Source organism: Hypomesus transpacificus, chromosome 26 (genome assembly GCF_021917145.1).
Source record: "Hypomesus transpacificus isolate Combined female chromosome 26, fHypTra1, whole genome shotgun sequence".
NCBI classification, from domain to species: domain Eukaryota; kingdom Metazoa; phylum Chordata; class Actinopteri; order Osmeriformes; family Osmeridae; genus Hypomesus; species Hypomesus transpacificus.
This window is the reverse complement of record NC_061085.1, coordinates 9,017,578-9,035,858: the sequence shown is the minus strand read 5'-3', so window position 1 is coordinate 9,035,858 and position 18,281 is coordinate 9,017,578. Positions and strand designations below refer to the sequence as shown.

Genomic DNA, 18,281 nt, shown 5'->3' with positions numbered 1-18,281 from the left:
TTGAAGGCTAATATCAGTGTCTGTTACTTCACTGGAAGAAGACTGAACAATACACAGTGACACACAGACACACACACATCCCATACGCACGTAAACGGGCGCGCACTCTTGAACAGACGATAACACGCACACACTGAGATTAATTGAGTCATGTGGATCAGTTGTCATCTTAATCAGACTTCTGTCCTGCCCCCTTCACGCCGTTAATCCATCACATCAAAGAACAGGCATAGGACTATCTGTCACACGTAGTTTCACTTGGCCGGTGACAGCAGGAAAATGACCTGATTGTGCGTGCGCATTATTAGTGTCCCCCCCGTTTTCCTAGTAGCCTGGGGGGGGGGAGGACTGCTGCACAACAGAAGTTGGCATGTCCAGGTTCCCGTCTATGAGAAGAGCGGGTGAACAAATCTGTCTTTGTGTGTGTGTAACAAGCGTGTTGAGTCCGTGGGCTCCGTGGTTGGAGGGGATCAGAAGATCGCCGGGGGGGGGGGGGGGTTTCCCACCGTGTGCCAGCGGACACCGCCGCCAGCGCCAGCAGCTCGGACGCGGGACCGCCTGCCGGAGTTACGTGCTGCTGCTCAGGCGCTGGTGATGGAGGCGGGGCCACCGGAAACGGCTGCCCTCTGGCTCGCCACTGTGTCAGGACCCGGTGTGTAGATGACACCGCTGATTGGTGATGAAGTTCACCTGCCGGTCACGGCACACACACACACACGGCTCCCACCGTATCTGGTAGGTTAAATCACCTTGGCTGGTTGGTTTTACTATCTGTCGTCCCAAAAGGTCATGCATTACATTGATCTCATCTCTGTGGTAAATTAGTCATATCTTCATTTGAATTTATGCTTTCACAGCTGATACATTTTCAGTTGGTATGATATTTTGTGACTAATGCGTCCGGTATCATGTCAGGTTACTCTACCTTAACGTCTTGCTAAATCTGACTGTTTTGGTGTTGTACTCGAGGTGACAACTTGTACTGACAGTACCTGCCCCAGGACAAACTGTGAGCTCATACTTTCTGTCAAGTCTGCTTCCCTCCAACCAATGATGATGGGACGTGTCCTTCTAACTGAGCAATTAGAACTTGCTGTACTAGTGACTGCTGTGAATCGTCCTCCTGTCACCACGCAACAGCGAAACAACAAATCCTCACACGTTGCACTGTATGTGGTCACCTTAGTGGCACAGTGTTTTGTGGTACTCACCACGTTGTTAAAATGTCACGCACACAGTTGTGGTTCTTATCAAACATTGCAAAAGTTTGCGCTGACTCTACCTGTGTAGATCTGTGCCCTACGGTACAAAACCAAAGTTGAAGGAAAGGCTAACAGCGAGATATTAAAAAAAAGACCAGCTTCAACCCCTTGAGCTTTTGCCTCTGTGCGTGTCCGTGTGTCCATCAACACCCTGCAGCTCTGACCCTGCTATGTTTAGCAGTTGATTTTACCGCTCACTGCCCTTCTCCGAGGAGGAATGTCTTCCGCCAGATCCTATGTTTAGATTTCGAGTCTCCACCTCTTCTCTGGAGTGGAACCCACCCGTGTCTGTGGTCTGACGTGTCGCTCGTGTGCATGACCGTACCCTGGCTTTCCGGAGCCATATAAGGCAGTCGTACCACTCTCTCATTGTGTTATGATGAGACAAGATGAGCAGTTTGGTCAGATGAGGCCCTACGCTGAGTTTGTGGATACACAAACTCTGTCAAACACTTACTGTAAAAACGTCCACATTTCCCATCCATGTTGGGCTGGATGGAGTAGGGCTGCATGCAGGTGGTCAGCTTTTGGTTTTAAATCTGTTTGTATTTCTGTGAAATAACTTTAGGGCTCAAACTTTTATTCCCACCTGCAATACATGTATAACTAGCAACTGTTAATGGTGTAAAGGAAGTTACCAGTCCATAATTTGGTGGAAATTCCAGAATTTCCTTGATGACAGTTGGGTTTCATATGTTTGGTGCAATAAGATGACGATCCGAACTGTGAAAATGCGATTACATTTTTATTGAATTTAGTCATTTTCATTTTGTGTTATTGCTAAGAACTGTTGTTGGTCCAGTTTGAATAAACAATACCTGGCAACATGACAAACCTGCACTTTCACCCACTCAGGTTGTCAGATCAACATTGGAGATCACATGCAAATATTTCCATTGTACTGAAATGATCAATGCATACAATGAGTATCTATGCACCTATCAAGGTGGGAAATTCCTATTTAGCAACACCATGTCTTATACATGTAAGTTATGCCAAGCAGGTCTTGATAGGAATCCATGTTTGGCTTTGCTGCTGCGCTGAAGATTGGCTCAGGTTTCCCACGCAGTTGACCGAAGCTTAATCAGTGTCTGCTTTCAGCACGTAATACAATTTAGTGAAATAATGAATCTCCCTGGGATGGTGAGAGAGAGAGAGACCCATGGAAAATGAATAGCCTTGAATCATCCGTAATAGGTTGGTCAGTAACGGTCCAAGCTGAAATAAGATGTGATTATATAACACTGTATTGATCCCCCATGCAGATGCATGTGGGGGAAATGAGAAAAGAATGAATATACAAGTAAAACACAATGGACAACAGTGTGTGAAAAAATTCATTGCGAAGATCATTCAATCACGCACTTGCAAAACTTTACATGTTTTGTTCCCACTGTAGTCAATGTCTTAATTGACTAGAGGTCAAGACACACCCATTTACTACATGAATAATATCCACTAATGTGGCTCACTCACTGACAGTCATTTATGTTTTCATACCAGAGCATGTGACAAAGTAGACACTCCTATCAAGCTTATATATTCATGTATGATTACAGGAACCCAAGGTGGTGGTGGTAAGGGTTGAGGGTGGATTGTGGAGGTGGGGTGGAGGTGGGGGTAGTTAGGGGGGAGTTCCTGTTGTCTGAAAACACACCTCATGCTGGCTAGGTCTGTTATCGGAAACCACAACATGAGCCGGAGCTCGCTCCACATGCGGCGTCGGCACTGGGTCAGTCTGCGCTGGCGAAGAGGGTTTGGTCCGGATTATTCAGTCAGTGAGTTGTTCATAATTTGATTTTGGTTGGTCGGTGCTGGGTGAGTTAGCTTTTCGCTAATGAGCCAGCACTAGGATGTGACACCTGGCCCTGATACCTTCCTGTTGACACTTGGTCACGTATGGTCTGAATGCTGGCCGCCCGTTATGGTTCGCAGCTGAAATGTCCCTCAGGAGCCAGCCCTGGTAAAACCAAAACTAGATTATTGAGACCTTAACTTTTGCGTCACCATCTTGATCTTCTGACGCCATCGTTTGCTCCAATGTTTACTGAATGAAATCTGTGATTAGGGACTGTTTGTGTCAGATGTAAATATGTTCAAGTTGAGGGCATTCTGTGGTAGTCTTTGGAGTGTATGTTTGTTGGATGTGTGATGCTTTCAAGTTTGGGTTCTTATCACACAAAGAGGTTGTGGACGATGAGCCGGCTAAATGAGCACACTAAGATTATTATACAGGAGTGCACATGAACGAAAGTTACTTTTACATTTAAACTGTGCTGAAATCAGTGCGAAAGCAGAAGTTGTGTTTCCGATGAACAGAGAGCAACACACTCAAGAAGAACCTTGACCCCTGTTACTGCCTTGTCATCATGTGTCACACGTTTCAACTCAAATCTATGAAGATGGGTGTGGTGGATAACACGTTTGTCAAGGTCAACGCCAAAATGCTCTGGGTAAAAGTGAGACTTCCAAAGATAACTGAAAATCTATACGAAAATATGATTACGCTGATAGGTCTGCATTTAGCTCTGAATGAATGAGTCATGGTTGGAGAAGAGATGTAGGGACCGTTTATAAACATGCTTTGGTAAACAAAGGATGTGGAAGGGGAGCAGGGTGAGATGCGTGGGTTGGGGAGGAAGTCACGGCAAAAAGAGGGTCTGGTTGCTTTTCTTCTTGCCCTCTGACACAGGTATTTACATTTTTGCTGTTATCTTCACCGGACTGACAGACAACACCTAAACAAAAAGTCACGTAAACAGCGATCGCTTCGTCTTCTGTCAAGTCTTCAAGGTTACTACGGAAAACAAAAAAAACGTTCTCACATGGGAGTATGGCTTCAGGTGGGGGTATGGCTTCAGTCATCGATACTCCTCTTCCATCTCTGTCACTCTGGGGTATTTGTAAGTGTACACATGACAAGCACAGATATGAACGGGTGCACCGCCACAACAGTGAGGCACGCATGACACTGTCAGGAGTACCAAGTGACATACCACAGCAGCTATTCCCCTGAGAATGTCACAGCAATTAACAGCGCTTTAGAGCGCTGAACCACACGATGCAATGGACGCCTGAAGATCAGAGGATCTTGGCGGTGGCATGTATACAGGCCAGGAGAGGCCTTGCCACTGACTGACCGCTGACTCGAACGGTGCAGTGACGAGTAGATTGGGGTTTCGAGTCTTGGCTTTGCCTCTACTGCCCTCCAGTGGTCAAGAAAGTTCCGTCGTAGTTTCCTCATGGGAGCCATAAAGGGGGCCCCCTCGTTTACCAAAACAATAACATTACAGTCAGTGAGCAACGGTTTTGAATGTAAACTAGTGTTGTCATTATGATAACACAAGATAGTAAGGGGGGGGGGGGGGGGGGGGGGGGGGAGTTGCCACGTCAGTTTCCCCCCCGCTCTTACGCACGCAGCTCCACGGGACGGGAATGCTGTTGTGTAATGCACACACACACACACACACACAGCACACACACACAGTGAATCAAGGAAATAAGGTAGTCATTAAATTTAAACACCAAACCGCTACGAGGAGATTCTCCTGGAGTGAAACGTCCGTCTGTGACTTTCTCTTATTTCCCCACTGCATGCGTGTCATAACAAGAAGGAAAAGTACTGACCTTAAGTTTGTCTCATCTGTGCAACTAAGGACCTAGAGATGTAACAAAATACCCCTGAAAGGTTTTGAATCTGTCTTTGTGAGTGGGTGTGTGTCTGCACGTGGAGGAACCAGTTTGTACAAGTGAAGGGTAGATCTGCATTTTGAACTTTTCCCCCCCAAATCTCTTGTTAAACTTTGGAAGACACTATGACTGCTGTCAGAGTCATATAAACCGCTGTAATGGTCATAGAGCATAGAATCTGCTCCAAAAGGGCATGGCCTGTGCACAAACTATCACACGCAGACAGACACGAACATGATCCAAGTTACCTACAACCAGGCACACGCAAACACACAGACACACATATTCTAACACGCAAAGGAAGACTCGGAGGGCTGATCTGCATTAGAATAAAACTTTCCTTAACAAAGCAGTGCACACACACTCACCCACACACACGCAAACACATACCACACACACAGAGACAAGTCCATTTACGATAAATGTAATAAATTGGATGCAGATGTGGTGAGCTCACAAAATCAGTCGACTAGTTGACTAAAAGCAGACGTGTCTTATGGTCAGACCTACGACTTAAAAGTCAAACTTTCCTTTCAAAACTTCCCCCCCTGCACTCATTCAGACATGACAGTGTGGAGCCCACTCAGGGGGGTGGTCGCCCCCCCTGAAATTATGTTCTTGCAGTTTGGGATGGTCGCTGGGCGGCTTCCTTCTCCTGCAGGACCCACAATGAGTTGCCGCTTGGTTTGGCTATCACGCTGCGTTCAAAAGTTCAGTTGTTCTTTTTGCCAGGCATTTCTTTCCCTGTTTTTCTTTGATTGATTTGTTTATTAGTGTGTGAAGCCGCCGCTACCCTTGTGCTCACCTCTGCGGTCGCCGCCACTCAGCAGGCAGAGAACAGCAGTGCGCCGGGGGTGGGGGGGGGGGGGGGGAGGGTGGAGTGGAATTGACAGCAGGTAATGAATTAGCTGAAACCACTAAACCAAGCACCCTGAAGGAACAGCCTCGCTACGATTCAGCGTCTCTCTCTGCCTCGCACGCTCTGCGACTATGTTTGTGGGAACGAAGCCGTGTCTGAAACTGTCTCTGAGATCCTGCACTCTCAGGTGACTCGAAAACGTTTAGGAGCAGCTAAGGGGAAGGTCCTGTCCCTGGGTGTTGGGTCACATAGCAGAGAGGAGACTGAGCTGATGAAAAGTTCAGGAACCGGGTTATTAGGGGCATGACTGGCATGACATTGCATAATAATAGAAAGTGCCATTTCATGTGTCTCAAACATGGAAGAACCCACTGCCTCTTACTCAGAGGCTGAAGCTGATAAGGAGGTCATGACTGAGAAAGTCTTGACCCCATCCAGCTAGGAAACAAACTGAAATGGCCTGTGTGTACTTCACTTTTCAATAAATCCGGATGTGAAAATGAGTCAGAACAGCGGGTAATGTTACCCCCAAGCTCCTAATGACCTTCCAGACAGACAACATAATCCAACATCAACAACGAAGGAGTCATGCAACACAGCATTTCCCCCTTCCCCCCCTCCACATTCATACTCGGATGGAAAAGTACAGTTTCATGAAACAGCCATGTTCCACGTCCGCTCTGACCTCACTGCTCCCACATCCACCCTGCTCACTTTCAGCTCTTCATGTACTTCTACAGGGAAAGGTTAGAACAAGTGCAATGGTACAGCAGACGAGTAATTATTCCCAAACACATTCTCAGCCTTGCGGACAGACACAAAAGGAAATCCCACCTAAACTCTTTCGTCACTCTGACGTAACCAAACAGAGTTTCTGCTTCGAGTGTCGGGGGTGTGGAAGGGGGGCGGGGGAGGGGGGGTGGGGGATTACACCAGACTAATTCCTATACAGTGCACATACATATCTGTGGCATGGTTCAAGACTGTGATCCCGTTGTGAAACGAACTATGAGGCAAGGACCACATAGGTGTCGCCTTGTACTGTCAAGATGCCCTCATGGTTTAAACAACAACTTTGCTGTGATTCTTCAAAGTGACACAAAAACTAGAACAACCGAGTAGCTGATACGACTGGATTGTTTAACTAACCAATAGATGAACAAGCTGGTAAAGGAAGATTCTATCAGCACTGATGCATCAGGGAAATTCCGGAAGGTGATTTTCAATGTTCCAACCGGTACAATGTCTCCGGCTTCTACATCTAGCGCTCGTCATGCTAACGTACACGCATCGCACCTTGGCACACATGTACGCGACCTTTCCTCCACTGTGGAAGACACATTCCATTCCATATATGTACATTGTCGAAGCCCCTGCATACTATCTCAGCATGTTCTGCTCCTTGCTGCTCCCAAACATCAGGAGAGTCTCCTGTGTGAATTCATGGGAGATAGAAAAGTGAGAACAGAAATGTGGATGTTCCAGTCGTGATCCTGTTCTGTGTACATGTATCTGCATATAATATTACAGTGCATTTAATAGTTACGTGCTGACTGGATTGCCGAATAGGTGACTGATTACATATCAAATATCCAAATCACTGATTGCTTGAAAAAGAAAATCATAGAACAAGTATAGATAACGAAAAACTTTAATTAAACAGTTCTGTGTAAAAGAGTTTTCAGATTTTTTTTTAATGCATTTAGGAGGGAACGATTCCTAGCGACTGGTGACATTTCTCGTAACACTGTGCGTAAGGAAACACATGGTTCATATAGAGCCACATAGTTTGGGGTAGTTATGTAAAAAAAAATAAAAAAAATAAAAGGGAAGTGATCATTCCAACACATGTTTCTGTTTCCTGTGGAGGATCCCTCTGTTGCTCCTGGGCCTACTTACCTACACTCTCGCCCAGTTACACAAAAAATAAACAATGATTTATGTATTTTCACTTTCCTAATGACCATGTCTAACTCTGTCTCTACCTCTCCTTCCGTAGACGGCACAAGAGACATTATGACATACATGAGTCACACTGAAACCCAACACTCTGTCCATCAATCATCTCAGACATAGTTTTGGTTGCCACCATAGAAAACAAAACATCTTAGTGATCTGCTAAATTCTTACCAAACACCACCACCCAACAAACGAAAAGATTAGCAATCACCACAGAAATGCTAATAAACACAATGCAACGATCAGGTAGATTGTAATCGGGCACAGCCTAGTGACACACCTTTTCTGTGGGAAGGTGTAAACATACCGGCAATGTTAACGCACATAGTTATGCAGGCTATTAGAAGAATGTAGAATTGATTATTGTGTGTGTTGGTAATTCTCAGGAAGCCGACAAGCTATGATGATGTGTAATCCATTATACTCAGAAAACATTTCAGCAGTTCTTACACTCATGATCGTACTGAACTAACAATAGCTTGGTTAGAGGAATATCTGACAGAATTAGCATTAAGCTGAGCTCGTAGAAGACATGCGTCTACTGTAAGGCTCTGATTCAACGTGTGAACTCCATAGGACTGGATGAGGGCCCCCAACAAATTGCATGAATTTAAATCCGTTCAATTTATTGTTTAATTCTTTCTCTGACAATGGACTCAATTAACTCATTTAAAGATTGGATGAATACAAACGGAAAACAGGAATAAACGCCGGAGACAAGTGTAAAGCTGCAAACAGTGTCTGGCCGTTAAAGGTTACAACATGTCATTAAATTGCTATTAGGCTTCTGTTTGGTGCCTGGATCACAAGTTGGTTCCTTTAAAAGGAGTGAGATCATGTTTGGCTGTTGACGGTCGACTTCCGGAGCTTACTGACGACCTAACAGGTGTTGGTTAGCTTGTCGGGAACCAAGACTTTATCCCAAGGCTTCTTACGTAAGACACCGCCATGCACAACGATGGTGCAGGATGACGATGTGAGGAAAGATGTCACCGGCCACAGAGGTAGACAATGACACATCAGGTGTCGTCATTAACAGTTTTTTTTTCTCAAAACATTTGCTTGGCTCTCAGGGTATCTTCGTCAATGAGTTTAAGACAATCATGGACAAAAAGCTAGATAAAAAAAAACCCTAAACAGATTAGCTACACACAATTCAAATATTGAATAGTTTGCTGAATCAAGTCAATATGTCAACAGCTCAGTGTGGAGTCTTAATTCGGGATCATTGTGCCGATCATAATGTACCGTTCTGAAAATAGTCAAGGCCTGAAAGAGAATTATTAGCTAATATGAGTGTGTCCTAAAATAAGTAGAGTCAGGCTCTATTGAGGTAATCTACTTTCAGTGAGGAACAGAACTCTAACCCTAGCTGTCTGACATCTGCCTGTACAGCCAAGCCTGGTAAGCCCTTAAGCCTAAACTCTGAACCTGCGAGGAACACCGCTCCCCTGAACATGAACTGTCCCCTGGACATAATCTTTGTCCGCGGTTCGATATCGCAGCGCTGTGATTCAGCATTCCACATGCGAGTCTCACCTGTGCTAACCCGACTCATACATGACCTTATAAGGGAAGCTTTTAACGTGTGACAACCTGACAGGGTAAAACTTTCACACATCTCACACTTGTTGTGTGATAAATGCTCAGATGAGACCTTTGAGAATGAGGCAGTGACACCTTTCAGTCATATGAATGAACACATAAATTGGAGCCCTTTGCCTTACCTTGACTTCCAAAGTAGAATACTTTTATCAGTAAACTTCTTAAAACTGAAAGGAGATAGATAAATCAATATTTGGGTTATGAAGCTCAGTGGGTTAAAGCTTTTGACTGCAGATCAAAAGGTTGCGGGTTCAAATCCCGCCTGGACTGTAGGTCGCCGTAAATACATACATTATTATTGTTAGTGTGTTACATCTTTCAGATAGGGAGTCAGATGGCTGAGCGGTGAGGGAGTCGGGCTGGTAATCAGAAGGTTGCCGGATCGATTCCCCGCTGTGCCAAATGATGTTGTGTCCTTGGGCAAGGCACTTCACCCTACTTGCCTCGGGGGGACTGTCCCTGTACTTACTGTATGTCGCTCTGGATAAGAGCGTCTGCTAAATGACTAAATGTAATGTAAATGTAGATAGCTAAACTGAAGTAAAACTTTCAATGTAGACTGGACTAATGAACAAATTGTGTAAGATTTGTTTTCTTGTAGAACCAAATGTGCTGCTCATATACAGAATGTTTGTATGAATACTTAAAACTCTTGATATAATAAATTAAAACTCATTTAATTCCTGATGTCAAATTGTGATTAGCAACAAGTGTTACATCTTTCAGATAGCTAAACTGAAGTAAAACTTTCAATGTAAACTGGACTAATGAACAAATTGTATAAGATTTGTTTTCTTGTAGAACCAAATGTGCTGCTCATATACAGAATGTTTGTATGAATACTTAAAACTCTTGATATAATAAATTAAAACTCATTTAATTCCTGATGTCAAATTGTGATTAGCAACAAGTGTTACATCTTTCAGATAGCTAAACTGAAGTAAAACTTTCAATGTAAACTGGACTAATGAACAAATTGTATAAGATTTGTTTTCTTGTAGAACCAAATGTGCTGCTCATATACAGAATGTTTGTATGAATACTTAAAACTCTTGATAGAATAAATTAAAACTCATTTAATTCCTGATGTCAAATTGTGATTAGCAACAAGTGGATTATGGACTTTCAGATTAAAGAAAATCTATTTTAGGTTAGGACGATTCCTTTTATACTCTGTGGCCTTTTGTATAGTTTTAATGTCAGTCTTTACATCGTGTCTCTTTGTATCTATAACGGTCTCATTGCTTTTCATAGGTCTCTAATTCCTGCATTGAAATCCTCTTAGGATCCATGAGCTATTTCTGTGACACCCCACCATGATGTCTATTGCACTTTCTCCGAAATCTCCCTTGGGCCCTGGCCATTGGCTGCCACAGACACACACACACACGCACACATGAAAAAACACACATCTAGACACACACAAACACAACCACAGTCAGTATTAGACATCTCAGTGAAGTGATTGACCACAGTCCAGTGCAGGCAGCTGAGTAGAGCGGAGCAGTTTGTTCATCTTCACCTCAGGATCACAGGTAAGAGGAAAGAGTGGGACGTATGTTATGAAGACTGGCTTTCAATCTTTAACCGTTTCTGTCTTGATGCTGTGAGCAACATGGCTTTATGTTGACGCTATTACACCATTTCGTAGTGCTAGTCGTTGGTGACACGCTGGCTCAGACGTTATGAGGGATGATTTGAGAGAAACTTGGATACATTCTATGGTTTGTTGAGGATGTGTGTTTTTGATGCTGAGTATGACAGATCATTTCTACTCAATGTAGAAACATTATGGACACACAATTTCATTTTCATGTCCTCAAAGAGCCATTGATTCTGCAGTAAGACTAGCATACAGACAAAACTTTATGGCGCATAAAAAAACACACCATACAATACCATACAAACACAGCCATCTATGCAATCTCTTTTTAATTTGTTGCTTTACAGAGGGCATTGTCGTATTTATGTTAACAACAATTTATCGTTGGAGAACAGGTTTAATATTGACTTTCAATACATTTTTAAGGTCTTAAGGTCTTTAAACAAAGAAGTTACGTCTCTATAAAATGTTTATATCTTCTAAGAATGTTCCAATTGATTGGTGATTGGAGAATGTTCTCACTCTACAGTTTGAACTGGGAAACCTTTAAGTCCCCCTCTAAACTGTGTTATCCTTTACCACAATTTTCTCACAAATCCGTACTGACCACCTGAGCTCAGAGACAAGACCCTTCTCTGAGGTTAGAGGTTTAACAGAGGTTGAACAGGGTAGGGTCGAGATTGCATGTAGTAAGGAGGCGGTTGTCGACAATGGCGTTTGGATCGGAACGCTGGAGATTAGCCCATTTAATCCAATAACGTATTGACTTTGCGCAAGCCAAAGCAAGTACCCATTGCCAAAAGCAGGTATTACACCACAGGAATCACCAGAATGTCCTTGACTTTAGACCCAGTGCTCACCTGAGGTTGTTAGCTGTCTTGAGACTTCGGGAGATTTGGCTGAATAGAATTGTAAGATTGAAGATAAAATTACAATCCAACAAAGATAACAATCCCAATAAGATTACACTCCGAAGGAGCAATATTTGTTCTTTTTGATTCTAACCGCATGTGCCAAGATCTAAAGGTAAAGTAATCTACTTAGACCACATCAGTAACCTTGGACTGGCTCTTAGGACACTTAGTTCCTTGGTGTTCCTGATCCCCCCTGAACTGGAGTAATCCAGCACCCTGTGTGACATAAGGATTTGATTTCAGAACCCATGGTGACTGAATGCATGGTGGAACTTGATGCTGTACTTACCCACCCATCTGACAAACACGCACACACACCATACACACACACCATGCACACACTATGCACATACACCCCACACACCATACACACACACACACACACACCATGCACACACACACACCACAGTTGTTGGTTATTAGAGAAATAAGAGGGCCCTTTCAAATCTATAGATATGCATCAGTTCCATTTGAGTCCTTTTCTCTGCTCTTCTTACAACAGGTAACCGATAAACATGTCTGACAGACCAATAGTTGAGGAGGAACTCCCAGTCACACACACAGGTAAGATGGGGTGTCCTTTCCAGGAGACAGGATGGGATTTCAAGTAATGCGCCGTCTTGTGTTTCAGAGTTTCAGGCGCACAATAGCTCATCCAGGAATCACTCAAATTGCACATTTGAGTGATTGATTGGTACAACCTATGAAAGGTTAACAAGTGTTCATTCTTAAACAATTGCGGGTGACATTCAATAACTTTATGGACAGGAAAGAGGACAGTTTTAGAACAGATCACCAGACAGAGAGAGAGTGAGAGTGAGAGAGAGAGAGAGAGAGAGAGAGAGAGAGAGAGAGAGAGAGAGAGAGAGAGGAAGAGAGAGAGAGTGTGAGAGAGAGAGAGAGATAAGTAGTGTAAGTAGATAAAGCAGACAGCCAGACATGTAGCATGTTGGCAGTTTGACAGATGCTCAAAGCAGCTTTCCCTACTTGCTCTAACTCAACCATGGTGCAATTATAAGGAAGCCTTAAGGATCTAGTTATGGCTGTAATCCATCACACAGATGCTGCACGAACTCCCACGGCCCACCTGTGAGTCACTTCTCCTGCATGCTATGCTTGTCAATCACACTGCTGTGACAGCTTTTCACAGAGTCTAAACCTTAAACAAAGATGGCCGCCGTCGTGTAGCGCTGTGTTCCTAGGATGAATTCCATGTAATCTGATAATTCAATCAAACCCCTCAATAACACATAGGAGTAACACTGAACACTGGCTATTATGATGCCTATATATATACAAATACATACCATATTTTTATGTGGTATTTATGTTGTATTTTTACAGGCCCAAAAGGAGTCATCAATGACTGGAGGCGATTCAAGCTGGAGAGCATGGACCAGGACTCTCTGCCCCCACAGAAGAGAGAGTTGCTGCGTCAGATGTCGTCCCCACAGAAGCCCAAAGATGACCCCAGGGGATGCCTCAACCGCAAGGTCCGTCTAGAACAAAACACAGTGCTATACTGTCCAGACACAACCATGAGCCACACACGACACACACAGCAACCCTCCATCTGATACCAGTCGTAATACTGCCTTATCCGGAGATAGTTAAGGACTGGCAAACACACTCACAAGCAAATTTGCTAAGCCACATTAAACATAGCTGTGGAGTTCAACGTCAGACGGGCAGATGAAGTCTCGATCACATTCATAACCAGGCGTTTCCCCAACACTGTTCTAATCACGCCGTCATTCATGGGGGTTTATCGTCACCGGGGTATTTTACATCCCTACCGTGTGATGTTACACCCCACCGCACTGTCAGTTATGCTGGAGGTTTGTCGTGCTTTCAGATGAGCGTCCAGGAGTACGAGCTGTTGAAGGAGGAGGACGAGAACTGCCTGAAGAAGTATCGCCGTCAGTGCATGCAGGAGATGCACGAACGCTTGAGCTTCGGCCCCAAGTTCGAGGGCGTGTACGAGCTGGAGAGCGGCGACGCCTTCCTGGAGGTCATCGAGAAGGAGCACCGCCTGACCGTGGTGGTAGTCCACATCTACAAGGCCGGGGTCAAAGGTTGCGAGGAGCTCAACAGCTGTCTGGACTGCCTGGCCGGCGAGTACCCCAGCGTCAAGTTCTGCAGGATCGACGCGGTGTCCACGGGCGCCGGCGAGCGTTTCCACGACGACGTTCTGCCCACGCTGTTGGTGTACAAGGCCGGCGAGCTTCTGGGTAACTTCTTGGCGGCGACGCAGCACCTGAACGTAGAGTTCTTCGCCACAGACGTCGAGGCGTTCCTCAACGGGTACGGCCTGCTCCCCGAGAAAGAGGCGCCTGGAATGGAGGCAGAGGAGCAGGCGGATGTGGAATGAGGCAAGAGGAGAGAGTGGTGAGGCGAAGGGGGGGAAATATTTTATATATGTTAACAAAATAAAAGGTGGATTTGACGTTTAAAGACAAGAATAAGTTGAATTATTCTTCTTGGTATGAGTCTAGCAGCAACTGTACGCAGTCTCACCTGACTTCACTAGAGGTGCTCAAGCATAGAAGGTGCAGAGTCTCCTTGAGAGATCCTTTCACACCAACCTGGGAATAAACGTGCACAGCCTACACTCAGATGGCTCTGTTACCAAAGCAATGCTATAAAGTGGTAACAGGCATAACAAGCAGGCCATTATTTCAGTCTGAGTTTCTTGGTTGTATGCAGAATCTAGACAACTGCAAATGTGACCAAGGGAAACTTTTAGAAAATTGTATAGTTTTGGTTGTAAACCAAAGTTAGTTAGCGTTGTCTTTACAAGGTTATATGAGATTGTAGTGTCTGTATGGAACTGTAATTTGCACATTGTAAATATTTATTTCCTAACACTAGTTAGAAATAAAAAAATACAAAACCTTCAACCTTGTCAATGAAAATCTTTTTTAGGGAATCTGGATGTTGACTAGAATTTTGTACATATTTAGCTACAACTTGGATTCTAACCCGAAATCACAATGATTCACCCAACATTACTTATTCCTTACGAATAACATCACGCTACATGGACCATGTGGTTGTCACTGGGGTGTTGGGGGGAATTAGCTCTTTCCTGTTTGTCCTTTTGAGGAGGTGGCATCAAGTCATGGAAACATTCCCCTGCTAGTCTCTTAGCTGGATTTGACAGTGATTATTCTATCATCCTGTTTGTTAAGATCAGGCTTTTTCCCTACGCATTAACACTATATGTTCAACTCCTTTTCCCGTTACTTGGCAAGTCTAATGTAAATGGAGTATTTAGCTTTTCTGGAAAATGTAAGCAATTATGTCTAAGATCGTGAGTCAATGGTTTAATAACAAAAAGCAAGACATGTAATGGTTAGAGAGGGGGGATGTTATATATCTCCTTAGTATTTGAAAAGAGGATTGCAATATAAAAAAGTATACATTTTAATATATATTTTATTTATAGAAAATAATGAAGACATTTTAACAGTGTAAGATGATGAAAGGAAAATAAAAACTATTGTACAGGGAACACAGGAAAGAAGCAGTTGTTGGTGCTGTAGGAGTGTGTAAAAGGCAGTTAAAACCTTTTATATTTTTACCAAATTCATATACAACTAAAATTATACTGTAGATGTGACTCTCTGGTGACCTGACAAACCATAAGTTGAAAAGTTCACGCACATCTACATAAAAACTAAAAGAAAAACATGTCAAGATATTGAAGCACCAACTCCCATTCGTCAAACACAATTTGATATGTCAACTAAATGGCATCACTGCTTTCTACAGGCTTGAATCAAAAGAATCACACCATTCATATAAACCACAGTTTTATCTCTAGTTTGAACTGTGGATGAACCCAGAAGTCCTGTAGGGAAGTGATTAAACCATTAACAGTAACAGGGATGGAATGAAAGCGAGTGCGTAACCGTCATTTAAAGAATCAACACCCATCACCTCTCAGACAGATGCAGCAGCCTTCTTGGCTACTAGGCATCCAATTTTCTCAAAATGTTTTTACTTGTGCACCCTCTCGCGTCAAAGACATCTTCTGCAACACATCTGGATACTCCAAGATTCTAAAGCTACATATTATCTGTCGAAAGGATGGAGGGGTCAATTGGTTATCATAATGCACAGTAACTTGTATTGCATAATCATCAATAAAAGAGGATCATATTTTGACAGGAGGCCCTGTGGTCTGTGTGATCTTCGCTGAGCTGATCAGTTTGATAATCGTCTTAGAGGATTGGGCAGTAAGCCTTTGTGGTTGTCTCTATCTGGGTTTCTGCATGTGCGTGCCAAATGAGATGTAAACAGTGTCTGAATCTACACGCCTCCAGTCAATAGCAACATCACATACTGTAGATGTTTTGAGGTGAGGATGAATTAGAGTCTGATGAGTTTAGAACTCAAGTTCTTAAAGATGACATACTGTACAGTAAAATGTATCACATTCACACATTTTTTGGAACACCTAAGAACAGAATATGTTCTATGTACAGCAACACTGAAGGCCTACTGTTACAATTTGTCCTTCTCATCAAACGCATCCTCGCGAGTATTCTACCATTAAAACACATCTAACTGTGACATACTGACACATTCTTTTCTGGGGGGGGGGGGGGGGGGGGGGGGGGGGGGGACAAAGTGCAGGTGTTCTCACTGTAGTCTAGCCTGTAGCTAACACAACACCAAGCTAGCGTGTCTACGGTTTATCACGACATCTGTGGGACACCTCCCTCTGGAGCCTTCCGTGCAAACCAGGTCCTCCTGTGGTGCCCAAGCATGTCACGACACAGTCCCACCACACACGCATCTTTTACAGTATGTACTGTAGGTGGCCCAACAGTTACCAAAGTGTCTGTACCCTTGCTGGAGTGTCTGCCCTCTCCCGGCCAAGACACTCACTCGCAGTGCGTTATATCCATTAAGGTGTTATTCAGGATTTCCTTCATAAGTTTAGCTCGTGTAAATATTTCCCACAGTATTTGCCTGTTTACCCCCGTCCTTGTCCCTCCGTGTTTGTAGTATGTCGATTGTTTTTGCGTCGACATTGCCTCGCTAATAGGAAGGGCTTTGTGAGCTGAGATTCGAGGCCAGCTGCAACGCTCTACTTCACCCACACAAAACCCTGTTTCACCCCGCGGAGGAGGACACTGTCCGTAGCGGCTTACCCTCTTACCAAAAGATTTGCCGTGCAATTAACTGAGAATCTTGCTGGCCTGTATTGTGGTAATGATAACAATAAGCCGCTGCTTGAACTCAGTTTGGCAGGAAATGTGCTGTCTCAGCAAGTATATTACCAATACAAGCGTCTTATAAATGTCGGATTTGATTTAACTAAACACACAAGACAGTTGTGGTAAAACACATGACGTTTACTCAAGTCTAGCCTTCATAACTCTAGGTGGATGACTAAGTGTATGTGTATGGCCACTGCCACTCCTACACCACAACAAAAGAGTGAGTAATATGGTAAAGGTAAACGGAAGAAGGGAGGTAGGTAGGTAGGGAAGGGGGGAAGAAAGAAAGAATCGGAAGTGAGGAGAGGGGTAATGCCTCAGAAAATAAATTACAGCCTTACTGCAGGCTACCCCCATTTAGACAGCTTAGCTTTGACATGAGCAGGACTGATATGCGTCTCTCACGCAAGACGAGATGGGGGATGGATGTGTATGTGCATGTTTGCGTGTGTGTACAAGAAACAAAGTTCACATGAAAGATACCTTAGATTTGGCTTCACTGAAACTTGTAGCTACACTGGGAGCAATGGGAGGGAAACTTTCACTGTAAAAGTATCTTATGCCTGGAGCCATCCACTAACTTAACCCAACTATTTGCCTTTCTTTCTTACTTTCACAAAAATTCCACATTAATTAGTCATCTGTGTGAACTGTTTAAACTAGTCTGGACATGGCCTTACAATAATAATTGGTATATGCGGCTAACCTTACATTTTAATAAGAATGTGTGAATTAGATTTATAGGCTTTTTAACCAGGCACGTTAAAACTTGTTAAAACTTGTTGTTGTTACAACAAACATTAAAGAGCTTTGACACACCTCCAATATTCAGTTTTATGAAAATAGTATGACTCCGCAAATTACTCCCCAGCTTGGTGCCACTCAATGGCGTGTCCAGGCTTTTTAAATTGGGGTGGCCCAACTGGGTCACTGAGTTATGCAGAGGTGGCATGAAGTACGTAGACACACATCATAGAACGTTTAGAAAATACAGTTTCAAAAGGTTAAAATATTTTTTTTTTGTTTCTAAACTTTTTATTTGAAACTTTTCTTTTGCATCTGGACCTGAGAACTCCACTAAAGCCTCACCTCGATATCCATGGTGACTGAGCATTCCATCAGGTAAGCGTAACCGCACCCAGTTGACCCACCTTTGAA

The 18,281-nt window shown here is 43.8% G+C and overlaps 1 protein-coding gene across 1 annotated transcript; it reads left to right on the top strand.

The window, feature by feature from the left end:
• The first annotated feature begins 10,844 nt into the window (after positions 1-10,844).
• Positions 10,845-14,513, top strand: pdcb (phosducin b). The gene is made up of 4 exons (XM_047049875.1): positions 10,845-10,910; positions 12,395-12,456; positions 13,237-13,385; positions 13,748-14,513. The coding sequence occupies exons 2-4, from the start codon at positions 12,408-12,410 to the stop codon at positions 14,261-14,263; spliced, it is 714 nt and encodes a 237-aa protein (XP_046905831.1). The 5' UTR covers positions 10,845-10,910; positions 12,395-12,407; the 3' UTR covers positions 14,264-14,513.
• The last annotated feature ends 3,768 nt before the right edge of the window (positions 14,514-18,281 follow it).

Bases quoted from the DNA above. Each gene is read 5' to 3' on its own strand.
- pdcb (XM_047049875.1), top strand. From the start codon at position 12,408: ATGTCTGACAGACCAATAGTTGAGGAGGAACTCCCAGTCACACACACA. The intron at 12,457-13,236 runs GTAAGATGGGGT...GTATTTTTACAG, and splicing joins ACTCCCAGTCACACACACAG to GCCCAAAAGGAGTCATCAAT. The intron at 13,386-13,747 runs GTCCGTCTAGAA...TCGTGCTTTCAG, and splicing joins GGGGATGCCTCAACCGCAAG to ATGAGCGTCCAGGAGTACGA.